Below are 11564 nucleotides of genomic sequence, written 5' to 3'. Positions count from 1 at the left end.
AGCACATCTGGTTGGACGCGCCATTACGGGTCGAAGCTGGACATCACCCCTGAGCCTCAGTCTTCTCATTTGGAAAGTGGGAACAGTGTCTAACCATGCAGTGGTGTTTATAAAAGTTAACTAGTATAATATATATGTAATACATATAACTAATACACTGCGTACACATTTATATATACGTATATGTATATATGTAAATCCCCAGCAAAGCAACAAACGTGAATTATGCTGGTTGTTTATTCATTTTTTTCCCCTTTCTTAATTGATATACATGCAGGAAAGCTCACTAATCTTAAACTCAATAAATTTAAACGAATTCATCTGGATACACCAGATGACAACTGCCCAGGTCAAGATACAGGTCACTTCCAGGACCCCGAAAGCCTCTTGTGTTTCCTTCCCGTCCCAGTCACTCTGTCTCCAAAGCTAATTAATTTTCTGAGCTTTAGCAAAAGAACTAGCAATGCAGTTTTGACTTAAACATATTCGGGTGCTTCATTTTCGAAAATATTGCTGTCCCATCCCCTTGGCATGCTCCTGGAGCTGCTCTTCTCGAAAGGGCCATGTTTTTGCTCTGAGATAGTCATCCTCTCCTGCCCTGGACCCATGATAAAGGGCAATCCATAGTGGGATTTGTGGAAAGGTAGAGCTCTGGACAACACATAGCAGAGCAGAGTAGAGCTGACTGATGGATTCCCACTCCTTACTCTAACTGCTGAGGTCGCCATACGAGGAAAAAGCATGACCTGCTGAGAGGTGCTCACGTGAACAATTGTGGAAAGTCTGTGACCCTTAAATTGTCTGCTGTGCCCACAAGGTGCTCTCTCCAAAAAAACGATCATAAAAATCCCTTGCCTGTAAGTAGGCTTGTTTGCTGTCATGTGACCGTCACCCTGATCGCAACTGATCCATTTAGGATTCTACACTCTGGCCAAAGGCAGATGTATGGAGAGACCCAAGCAAGGCCAGCAGCTAAGGCACACCCTGAACGGATCGCTGTCCCACCTGCCGTTCCCTAAGCAGGCCTGCTCTCCTGGACCCTGTGAACATTATACACGGAGAGAAGGAATAATAAAAGCGTAGGAAGAAGCGGAAGGTGAACCGGCAAATAGAAAAGAGAAGAAGGTGGGTGAGGATTCTCGGCATGATCATCTTTCCCTTTGTCAGCCCAAGCAGCTCAACGGGTACTTGTTTTATGTGCTGAGCTTCCTTGAAATAATCCGTGTACGAGAGACGGGGAGAGAGAGAGAGAGAGAGGGAGGGAGGGAGGGAAGGAGAGATCATCTTTTACCTCTCCCCCAAAAAATAAAAACTCCAGAAATGACTCCTAGTGGATACAAAACGGGTCCGAGCAACACTCAGTTCTGAGCTCTAGCGTGGCGACTGCGCCCCGCTGAATAAGGGCTAATGTTGACTGAGCACTCACCACAGGCCAGCCTCTCGACTAAGAGCTGCATGTGTGCTATCTAACTCTCATAAGACCCCTCTGGGGTGGCTGCTCCTACTGCCCCCTCTTTGTGGGTGTGGAAATGAAGGCGTGGCGTAGTTGGGCGACATGCTCGGTCTCCCGGTTGGAAAGGGGTGATGTTGCTCTGGATTTCTGGTCCCGAAGCCTGAGACCGCCACGCCATTGATCGTCGCGGACTGTTCCTTTCAGAAGGTCACCCACAGGAGATGGATTTTATATCTTGCCTTTTGGCAAATGGCAAACGTAGTCTACACTCCATCGTAGGAAGGATTATAGCAAGAACAGAGATCTCCTCCGCCACCGGAAATGTCTGTTTTATGTCCCTCTTCTAGTTTGAGCAGCCATAGACTTCCTCGCCTAGAAAATCCTTGCCTATGAATGAGAGCTCATTGGTCAGTTGTGGCAGGGACACAAGGCACTGATCATCCCCTTGAATGCAAGAAGGCTCTTCTCTCTAAGGGAAGGCCAAGGTTTTTGCCACCTAAAGACACAGCTATGGGACACGGAAAGGTACAGGACTAGGGGACCCCGTGTACCCTTTCGTGTCAACACAACCAGCCCTGGCATCAGTAGAAGCACAAACGCCCCAGTCAAAGTGTCCTCGTATCCAAATAGGAACCCATTATTTAGAACACAGGGGTCTGCGTAACAGTCCACTTTCGGTGCCCTCCTTGCCATGACATCAACTGGTGAGTCCCCTAGTGGCGTGCTGGTCAGTGTTTACCAACCGACTGCCTTCATTTGTAGCATCTGCCACTTTTCATGGTGTAAATGCCCCCAGCACGGCTGGTTTCAAGCTACTGAGGTGAGGTCACTGCAGAGAGTAGAGAAGAGGTCACCCCACATGCTCGCTTGGGCTACCGCGGCCCTCCTTACTTACTCACGCACTTGGATGGCTTTGCGAAGATTTCCTGACTCGAACTTGGAGGAGAACCGTAACACGCCGGAAGCCGTGTCGGGCCTGTAATGGAACAGGGAACGTGCGAGCCTATGAGTCATTGCTCTTCTTGGGCACGTGTCGACATTTCTGAGATAAGCGTTCTCTTCCCGATCTTTAACCCAAATAGTCATCACGCTGACTTCGGGAGCCGGAATGGATTACCAGCACGAGGCACACTTGTTCCCACGGCACTGTCAGAACTCTCCATGCTCTTTCCACCCCCCACCCCCCTCCGCCGACTCGCAAGACCACCTACCAAGGCTCATCTAAGCTGAAAACGACTTTATTCATAACGTCACCAGGCTGGATGAATCTCCGGATGTCCTCGATTATCTTGATCCTGAAAGAGAAAAATTGGGAACCTTTCGAAGGCTGATTCTCACTCCTTACTCCACTCAGCCTACGGTCACCCGGGAGAGGCCCAGGGAGTCACTGGAGAGATAGGAAAGAGTAGTTAAATAACACCCCGACCTTGAGCTGACAGAGTGCGGAAAGCACTGCCCCCTACCCCACCTTCTCTTCTCAATCAATACATGAAAGGACACTGAGCAGGAGAAAGGTAGGAGGCTGGGATGCTGGATTTTAGTCAGAGGGTTCTGGACTTGAAGGGGAGTTTCGTCAAGAACATCTGAGCCAAGGGGCTTTGGGGGTTTCTGGCTGTGTGAATAAGGGGGTCCTCTGGACAGAGACAGTTTTGAGGGAGATGTTAGGGTTACTGCCTATTAGCAACCTAAGGACGGGGAGGCTCCAACGAGCCTTTGGGCTCTTGCGTTACTTATATCCCTTGAGTGCTGTCTGCTCCAAAAGACTAAGGTCACTCTTCCGAGAAACATTCAGACCTGGGAGATTTAAGTAAGTCCAAGGAAGAAAGCCCAAGGGATCTTCCTGATTTTTCTTCCTGAATTTCTAAGTCAGGTCTCTGGGGTGGGGTGGGGAGGGGGAGGTAGACATGAGGTCTGGACTCAGAGAGAAGACGTTCTCTCCAGGGGGAAGCTAAAGTCTACAGTGTGTCTCTCAGGAGCTGAGCATGGCAAGTAACGTGCAGGGGCTGAGGACAGAGATGTCAGCCAGGAGCCCAAGTGGGAGTGGCTTCTGGGATCCGCCACTGATTTGCTAATGAAATGGAAAATAAGTTAATGAAACTTTCTGGTATGCACACTTTGCTCCATTGGCTTTAGTGCATGCATACTCAATTTTTTTTTTTTCTTCAGAGAAAATGATATTTTTCCCTTGGCTTTAGCAATTTTCATTTTAATCTCACTTTGCTGAGCCAAAGGCAAAGCTCCCGTTCCTGAATTCTGGGAATAATCCATCACCCAGTGCTTCTTCCCTAAAGAATGCATTTTTTTCCCCATATACTCCTCAAGTGATACTGAATATTATTCTCTAAGCCAAGCCAGATTCTATACGGTCAGGAGTGTGGGATGAAGGTTGGCCATCTCCTCTCATTAACAAGAGACCGGATACCCATTTGCAGTGAACAAGAAAGGGGATCGCAAATACTCCACGTTTGTTTTTTCTGAACCTTCCTCTAAGGAATGATACTGGTGTTGGGAGAAACTGGATTACCTCTCTCTGTCATAGTGGCCTGCAGTGGATATGGGGTAAGGCGTAGCATTTGAATCATCTAAAGGATTCTTTTTCAGGAAACGCATGCCTCCTACTCCCCCACAGTGGTTCTGAAATGTCCTAGCACAAAATCAAGCTGGTACGTTTGGCGAAAGTTTCTCGAAAGCCTTTAAAATGCTCCTGACTGATGCTCGCTTTTCTACGGAGAGCGGAACTATTGACCACACCATTCCTCCTACAAAAATGCTAGAGAAGAGGAAGACTACAGGTCTCAAGTCAGCAGCACCATCACCTTTGGATTCCACATTTGCGTTCCAACAGGGGCTGGGGGGAGGAAGACGGACAGTGTCCCCAGAGATCAGGAAATGCCACTGTCTTGAGGTCAGCCACAGATCTGGTTCCTCTGGCTTTGGCCATATACAGGTAGGGGTCATGGAAGGGGACATGCTTGGGATGTGCTTGCAGAAGTTTGTCCATTACTTCAACAGGTCCTCTACATCTCGTGGAATTGGGAAAGGAGGCATTCGTCTTTGGGCATGAGATCGTGTCCATGTCCCAAGCATCCTCTTTGAGAAAAGCCTGAGTGTCGAGGGTTTCATTTCCAGAAGAATCCATCCCAGGACCATTGGACTGCGCGCTTTGGGATGGGTTCATTCCATGTCCTTTTCTGGAGGCGAGATGCCCAGTGGACCTCCCCCACTTCACTGTGCTCAGCAGGGAAGTCTGGACTGCGTCTTCTCTTTCTCGTCCCCGGGAGCTTTGGTCCCTAGTCAAGCAATGCCGCTCTGGGGAGGCATCGGCCGGAATGTGGCGGTGATTGGCATGCTGCATCTCGTCGGGGTTCAAATCGCCTCCAGGATTGCGCTCCAGTTCCTCCAGGTTTAAAGTAGAAAGGACAGGTCAGTGTCCCCTTCCAGGCAAAAAATACAATTTTATCCCTGACCTCACCCTCTGAGCACAGAACTAAGCGTAAATCCTGTGAATGGGGGAGCTTTTCCCATGGTTGGCCAAGGAAAGGCTAAGAGTCAAACAGTTGGTATAATCATAGAAACTCATGTTGAAGAGGCTTTAGGCGAGTCTAATACTACTCTACACAGTACACGATGCCTCTGCAACACCCTCGACAAGTTATAATCTGCTTGAACAACCTCATTTACAGGGTCTTCGCTGCACCCGAAGGTGGTACCTTTTATTTGAGGATCATTGTGATTGCTTTAAAAAGTCTTCTTTACCCTGAACTGAAATTTCCTTCCCTGAAATTTTTACCCACTCATCCCCTTCTGCTTTCTGGAGTGAAACAGAATATAGTGACTGCTTTCTGCACGTGACTTGCCTTGCACCATTAAATGTGGCCAAATTCATGATTTACTAGGAGCAAATAATGGAGATCAACAGGCGGGCATAAAATACCAGTGTCAGTAACAGCAGAAGCAGCAGCAACTAGCCACTGGCTTCACATCACCACATGTAAGGTTCACTTTCTATTTCTACTGGCAAAGCGACCCTGGCGACAGGCTGGTGACCTTTAAAAGCTACCTAGTACAGCTTCCCTACTTTGACAAGGGAACGACTACACCATGAAGAATTTTCACTTGCTTTTTTGGTGCACCTTGTCCACCAGACAGCAGGCAGCCATGTGTACCTTCCTCCTCTTTCCACCCTAGATGTCAGCTTGTGGGACCCTCGCCCGCACCCTCCCTCAGCCACCTTCTGCACATTTTTGATGGGCCTTCTGTTCCTCTCTCAGAAAGCTCCCAGAAGCAGACTGCTAGTGATGAGCGATGCTTTCCACCTGGAAACCTCCTTTTGCCCTCCCAGACCCTGCAGAGAACCTGCCGGGCATCACTAAGGAGCAGCGCCACGGCACACGCCCTACCTCGAAGCTGCAGGAGAGCTCAGGACACATCGCCGCATACTGCATCAGTTCCCCTTCAGGTCGGTCGAGACCAGGTTTGCAACTCAGCTTGTTCACATCTGTTTCCAAGTCATCGTCCTACAATGGAATATTCAAAAGAATCAAAATAAGAAACATATGACAACCGAGAAAGCCACTCTGAAAAAAAATCGAGAGATGCTATGGAGATGATTCTTCACAAACCTGGAACAGGCTTTCCTCGCCTCCAAATTACAGTGTAATGTGCGAAGGATGATTTAATGGGCCTCGTCGTATTTTTAAAATAAAGAAGATATACAACTTTCCCCAGCATTTATATCGGTATGTATCAGCACTCATCATAAATAAATAATTCTTTATATAAAAGAAGATGAACTATGGAAACAATAAAAGGAATACAAAGGAAATTTATCTCGTCACCACCTTCATGAACATAATCGTATTTACCGAACCCATCTGTCTACCTTCCTTCGCCGTTTAGGTCCTTCACAAATGTTTAATGAGCACCTACTATGAGCAGCTACTCTCTTAAGTGATAAAGGTTCAGTGACAATGGGACAGAGGAAGGTCCACGCTCTCGTGCAATCTGCCTTTTCGTGAGAGAAGGAGACAGTGAACAAGAAAATAAACAAACGAATAAGGTAATTTCAAACAGTGATGGGTCCCACAGAAATAATGAAAGCGGGTAAAGTGACTGTGATTGAGACTGGGGTATGAAAGCTGTTCGGATTGGGGGGCCTGAGAAAGCCTCACTGAGGAGGTAACACTTTAACTAGCCCTAAATGACAATAAGGTCCCATTATGCAAACCCTTGGGGAAAGGCGTTACCAGAAGGAGGCACGGCTTAAATGCGCTTACGCTGAGGCACAGAGAGGAAGAGGCGGATCGCAGGAGTCAAGAGTCAACAGGAAGCGCTAGGCCAAGCTTGCCGGCCCCGAGGAGGGGTGCATAACCTCCTGCCAGGTCTGTACCCTCCGTACCCGTCAAAGTTGGCCGAGTCATCACCACAGGTCTTTTCTTTCTTGGGTTGACTATTTAGAGACCCTTTATTTTTGCTTCTATGTTATCATTTCATAATAGTTTAATGGTGAGGGTGACTCTTCCTCCAAACACTTCCATACTTTCCAAAGGTTGGAGAATCTCACAGAGAAAGGTCGGCAGGAACCGAACAGTCCCGTCTCTTCATCTGTCCACGTCTCTCACATATGGAGTTTCCCTAATGAAAGAGAGGGTGGAAAACCCGGCACTTCTGAAGACCTAGAGTATTCTTGCCTCAGTAAAATAAATGCGGAAAATAAATGTCTATGTTCCTGATTCAGGGAAAAAAAGAAAGTGGAATATTCCAACCATTTTCCGCAATTCTCCTCCAAACGTCGAATGAAAAGAAAAATGGATCCCATGAGGCTGACTTAATGATACTTTCACCTACAGTGCACACCAGGCCCAAACGTCTGAGCCTGGTGTTGGAGATTCCAACACTCCTGCTACCTCCGGGTTTATCTCCCAGTTCCTCCTGGCCCCCAACATCTCCCCTAGAGCCGCACCCATTCCCCAGGGTGACACCAATGGAAACGCGACCTGGCCAGCATCGGGACAAGGCAAGGTTGGTGCACCTGGAGTGAGAAGCGCCACGTCGCCCATGAGCTGCGGCCTAACTCATTCTACAGGTGGCCGGGTCACCGACTTAGCTTTAGAGCGCAGGCTGGGAAAATACGGCCCACTGCCTGTTTTTGCAAATAAAGCTTTATTGGAACACGGCCAGGCGCGTTCACTTGTGTGTTGTCTGTGGGTGCTTTCTCAGTACGATGGCAAAGTAGAGTAGTGGTAATGGAAACCATCCCTGGTCTCCAAGCTTTGGATGTTGGTTTCTGAACATCCGGGCCCTCGGGCCATCTGTCACCTCCTTCTGTATCTCTTACCAATACTAGTTATACTTAGTTAGGGACGTGCCAGCTTCTGTGTCCTCACAGCAGCCCAGACAGTCCTTCGCCATCTAGGACTCCGGTGACCATCTAATCCAGAAGCTTTCCGGCCCTTCCTCCTCAAATAGGACACTTCCCAGACTGGCTGTTCCCAGCCTTAGAGTTGCGTTCACCGCCCTTCTGAAGGAGGCGATTTGAACTCTGCTGGGAACGAATCCCCAAGTTCACTACAGTGAACTCTTTCAAGAAGAAAAGTATGACTTATTTGCTTTGGTAGCCACGTTACCAACCCTAAGAACGGTTCATCTCTCCCACGCACGCTGCCTCCTGCATGCGTTACATCCGGGAAAGTACCTGGGAGAGATGAGACGTGAAAGAGGAAGCGAAGAAGGGCGTAAAAGAAGCGAGAGCTTAAATTCACGGAGTTGGTCCAAATCTCACGATTACGTTCATGAAAAAGGAAGGGGAAAAAAAAAAAAAAACATGACCAACATCTAGTCTGTACATGTTGCTAAGTTTCTCTTCTGTTGATAGTCCCAGTTTTAAGCCAAAGATTGCATCCGATTTTCCACTCTGAAGACCCTTCCCAGATAAAAAGCCCCTTTTAACCACTCTGTCTAAGAGACTGGTCCCGATTATTAACTGAGCTTCGCAAATGAAAAGGCCACCAGTTAGAGGCCTGGGTCAGTTGTGACCTGAAACGAATGCTTCGGGCTGCTCGTCCGCACGTCTTGCAGAAAGTCGTGCTGGGTTCACAGAGGAAAACCCGATGTGTTGGAGCACCGGTTCCCCCTGCTCCCGCTACAGCCCAGACTCTACCCCTGATTCTCTAGAACTCATGCTCGCACACAGACGCATCATCATCCCCTTGGCTTCGAGGCTTCTGATGAATAGTTTCCAGGCCCTCGCCAATGTGTCTCGTGCTTCTTTCCCAGCCGGCTCTGTTTATTTGTTTCAATCCCACTCCTGCCTGACCCACCATCATCCGCGGAGAGGGGACTAGGGAGAATGTCGGGAAGCTCCCCGCCCCCCACGTGCTCTGTGAAGCGAGGCACCGGCTGCGGCTTCCCCCTCCACGGCAGATACAGGGGGTGACTGACATTCTGCAGTAGATGCTCAGAGCGAGCAGGCGGGGAGGGCAGGCTGGCGTTGATGAATGACTGCAGCAGCACACGGTATTATTCAAATAATTCGGCAAGGACTCCGCAGGCCTGCACTGCCAAGCTACAGCAAAGAACCAATTTGCTACTGATGACTTCAGAAATGATTCTATTTATCAACAAAACCCGGAGAATGCCAGAGTGTCAATAACGGTCTTAACCTAGAGACCTGGCTAAGAGATAGTCCCTCTATGTCTGCTACCATCATCAGCAAAGTGAGTGATTGCTGTGATAGAGAACTTTAAAAGCCTCTTTCTCTCGAGGTGGAGGTAGGTAGGAGAGTGGGTAAGGAGGAATGAAGGGAGGGCAGGAGAGAGAGAGATGAATGGATGAATGAATGGATGGATGGATGGATGGATGGATGGATGGGTTTTTAAAATTCAGGTTTCATTTCCAGGAATGTCATAAAAGGTAGCATTTACTTCTTAGTCTTATTTGTAGATGACACAATTAAGGAACTATTACTTGAAGGGGCCTGTCTGAGCTCATGTCTACCAACGGAAATGGAGACAGAATTATAACTCATACATAAAGGTTCCCTTATTCTAGAGCAGTGTCTCTCAGTCAGGGGTGATTTTGACCCCGGGGGACATTTGGCACTTCTGGGAGACATTTCTGGTTCCTGATTGGAGGACAAAGGAGTGGGTGCTACTGGCACCTAGTGAGTAGAGACCAGAGATGCTGCTACACATCCTACAATGCACAGAACAGCCCCCAGGATGAAGAGCCATCTGGTCAAAACTCCTGGAGCACCAAGGTCTAGAAACCCTTTCCTAGAGACATAGTCAGTACACCTATGTCCTGCTGTGTTTTTAAAAACCAAGTTTTACTGGAACGCGGCCGTGCCGTATCATGTACGCTGTTTCTGGGGGTCAAAGGCAAGGCTGAGGGGTTGCGATAGAGACCGTGTGGTCCACAGAGCCTAAAGTGATTACGATCTGACCTTTCGCAGAACGTTGCTGATCTCTGTTCTGTAGCATAGGTCGTTATGGGAAGGAGGACAAAGAGCATCGCTTTCCTGCTGGCAGCAAAATTCACACAGGTTCTGAGGGAAATGGAAATGTGCGACGCACTGGTCCTGTGCAGCCAGGGTAAACAGGAAGGGCGGCTTACGGAGATAGGTACGATCTACTGGAAAGGGTTTCATGGAAGATCTTTCCATGGTCTCTTTGCCTGAATGTCACTCACACATTAAGTACATCAACCGTAAGCGTTCAGTGTCTACCTGATGGGGTATAAGTGTCTTCCTAAAGGACAGCCTCTGACTTTATAATTAGACACTGCCCTGGACCTACCAAGATGAAACGACCTGGAAATGGATGACAGTAGCTGTCATTTATTGAGCATCCCTATCTGCCAGGCACGGGGGAGGAAGGACAAAAGTCAGACCTCAACTTCACACTCGTCTTAGGCGAACACAGCAAGTGATGCTGTCCACCGTGCAGGGTGAATGTGGAGACAATCAGCAGTGCAGGCCGGTATACCTACTTCCTCTTTCACCTCTTCAGAATCTGAGTCTTTGTCCTCTTCTTCGTCATCACTGTCATCTTCGAAATCCTCTGGGTGGGGAAAAAGAGGGGAAGTAGGTGAGGCTTGGAATTGTCTCGGAACTGAATTCTCACCGCCCAACGGTTAGTACTTCTTCCTCTCAGAATGAAGGGGCTCGCTACTGAGTGCACAAGAGCCCGACACATCCTAATGCTTGCACAGCGGTACCCGAAATCACGTGCCCAGGTACGGGGGAGCACCATGTCCTGAAGCCTAAACTGCTGTCCCACACTGAACACAAAGTGAACGCAGAATAAAATGATGCAGAAATACCACCCAGCCCAGAAGTCTTTGCGCTGCTCACGCGGCGAAGATGAGAGATCACATACACACGAAAAGCGCTGTAAGTTAGACAGCAACGGGGTGGCTCCCTAACTTTGATACAAAGGAGAGCATTTAAAACTGAAGTCCATACATGCATTCAGTGCCATGACGGCAAGTTGCTGCCCACGGAAACTGTTTTGTGGAAGGAGGATGGACTGAGGACGCATTAGAATCTTCTGACAACGATCTTGGAGATTGGGCGATCGCGCTTTCAAATGCTCTAAGATGACTAGAATGAGGTTTTAAATAGCAAAAGTTTGATTTCAGTTTTACCCTTAGGGTGAATGAATTCCAGAACTGGTCAGTACAGTGGAGGGACTCAATCATGGGATGGTGAATAGATTTTTTTGTTTGTTTAATTAGCTGAGATCAGGCATTCAGAGCTATCAAGCAACGCGGCAACAGTTAATAATTACAGACAAAATAAGTGAGCTTGGTATTTTGTTCCGTCTGTATATGAAAAACTTGCTTTTTTGTACGTATTTCTAATTAGCTTGCTGGATAATCACGGCCTATGAAAGAACTGATTTTACTTTTCCCCACATTTTCCTGAAATACTGCCGAAATGTAAAAACGTCATCATAAAGCTCACAGTGACCCTCCTTCCTTTACCTTCAGCGAGAGCACGTGGAGGCTCAGAGGCGACGTCCCCAGGAACCGGAAAGGCGTTGGCACTGCTGGCTGTGACCAAAGGAAGTGGCCTCTTGGGGTAGCACCGCCTCAGGCTCTGCAGCGCCGG

General features: G+C 48.3%; 1 protein-coding gene across 1 annotated transcript in view; it reads right to left on the bottom strand.

Annotated features, from left to right (window-relative positions):
* The window catches only part of AGBL1 (ATP/GTP binding protein like 1), a 505804-nt gene that overhangs the window by 423768 nt on the left and 70472 nt on the right, over nucleotides 1–11564 (bottom strand). Inside the window, exons 8-13 of the mRNA XM_015593333.1 lie at nucleotides 11438–11552; nucleotides 10442–10512; nucleotides 5854–5970; nucleotides 4270–4850; nucleotides 2665–2748; nucleotides 2349–2429 (exon numbers count right to left, since the gene is read on the bottom strand). Coding sequence (XP_015448819.1) covers nucleotides 2349–2429; nucleotides 2665–2748; nucleotides 4270–4850; nucleotides 5854–5970; nucleotides 10442–10512; nucleotides 11438–11552 — 1049 coding nt within the window. The remainder of the gene's footprint in view (nucleotides 1–2348; nucleotides 2430–2664; nucleotides 2749–4269; nucleotides 4851–5853; nucleotides 5971–10441; nucleotides 10513–11437; nucleotides 11553–11564) is intronic.

Source organism: Pteropus alecto, unplaced genomic scaffold (genome assembly GCF_000325575.1).
Source record: "Pteropus alecto unplaced genomic scaffold, ASM32557v1 scaffold60, whole genome shotgun sequence".
In the NCBI taxonomy this organism is placed as follows: domain Eukaryota; kingdom Metazoa; phylum Chordata; class Mammalia; order Chiroptera; family Pteropodidae; genus Pteropus; species Pteropus alecto.
Note: the sequence above shows the minus strand (reverse complement) of the source record. Positions and strands in the feature narration are given on the sequence as shown.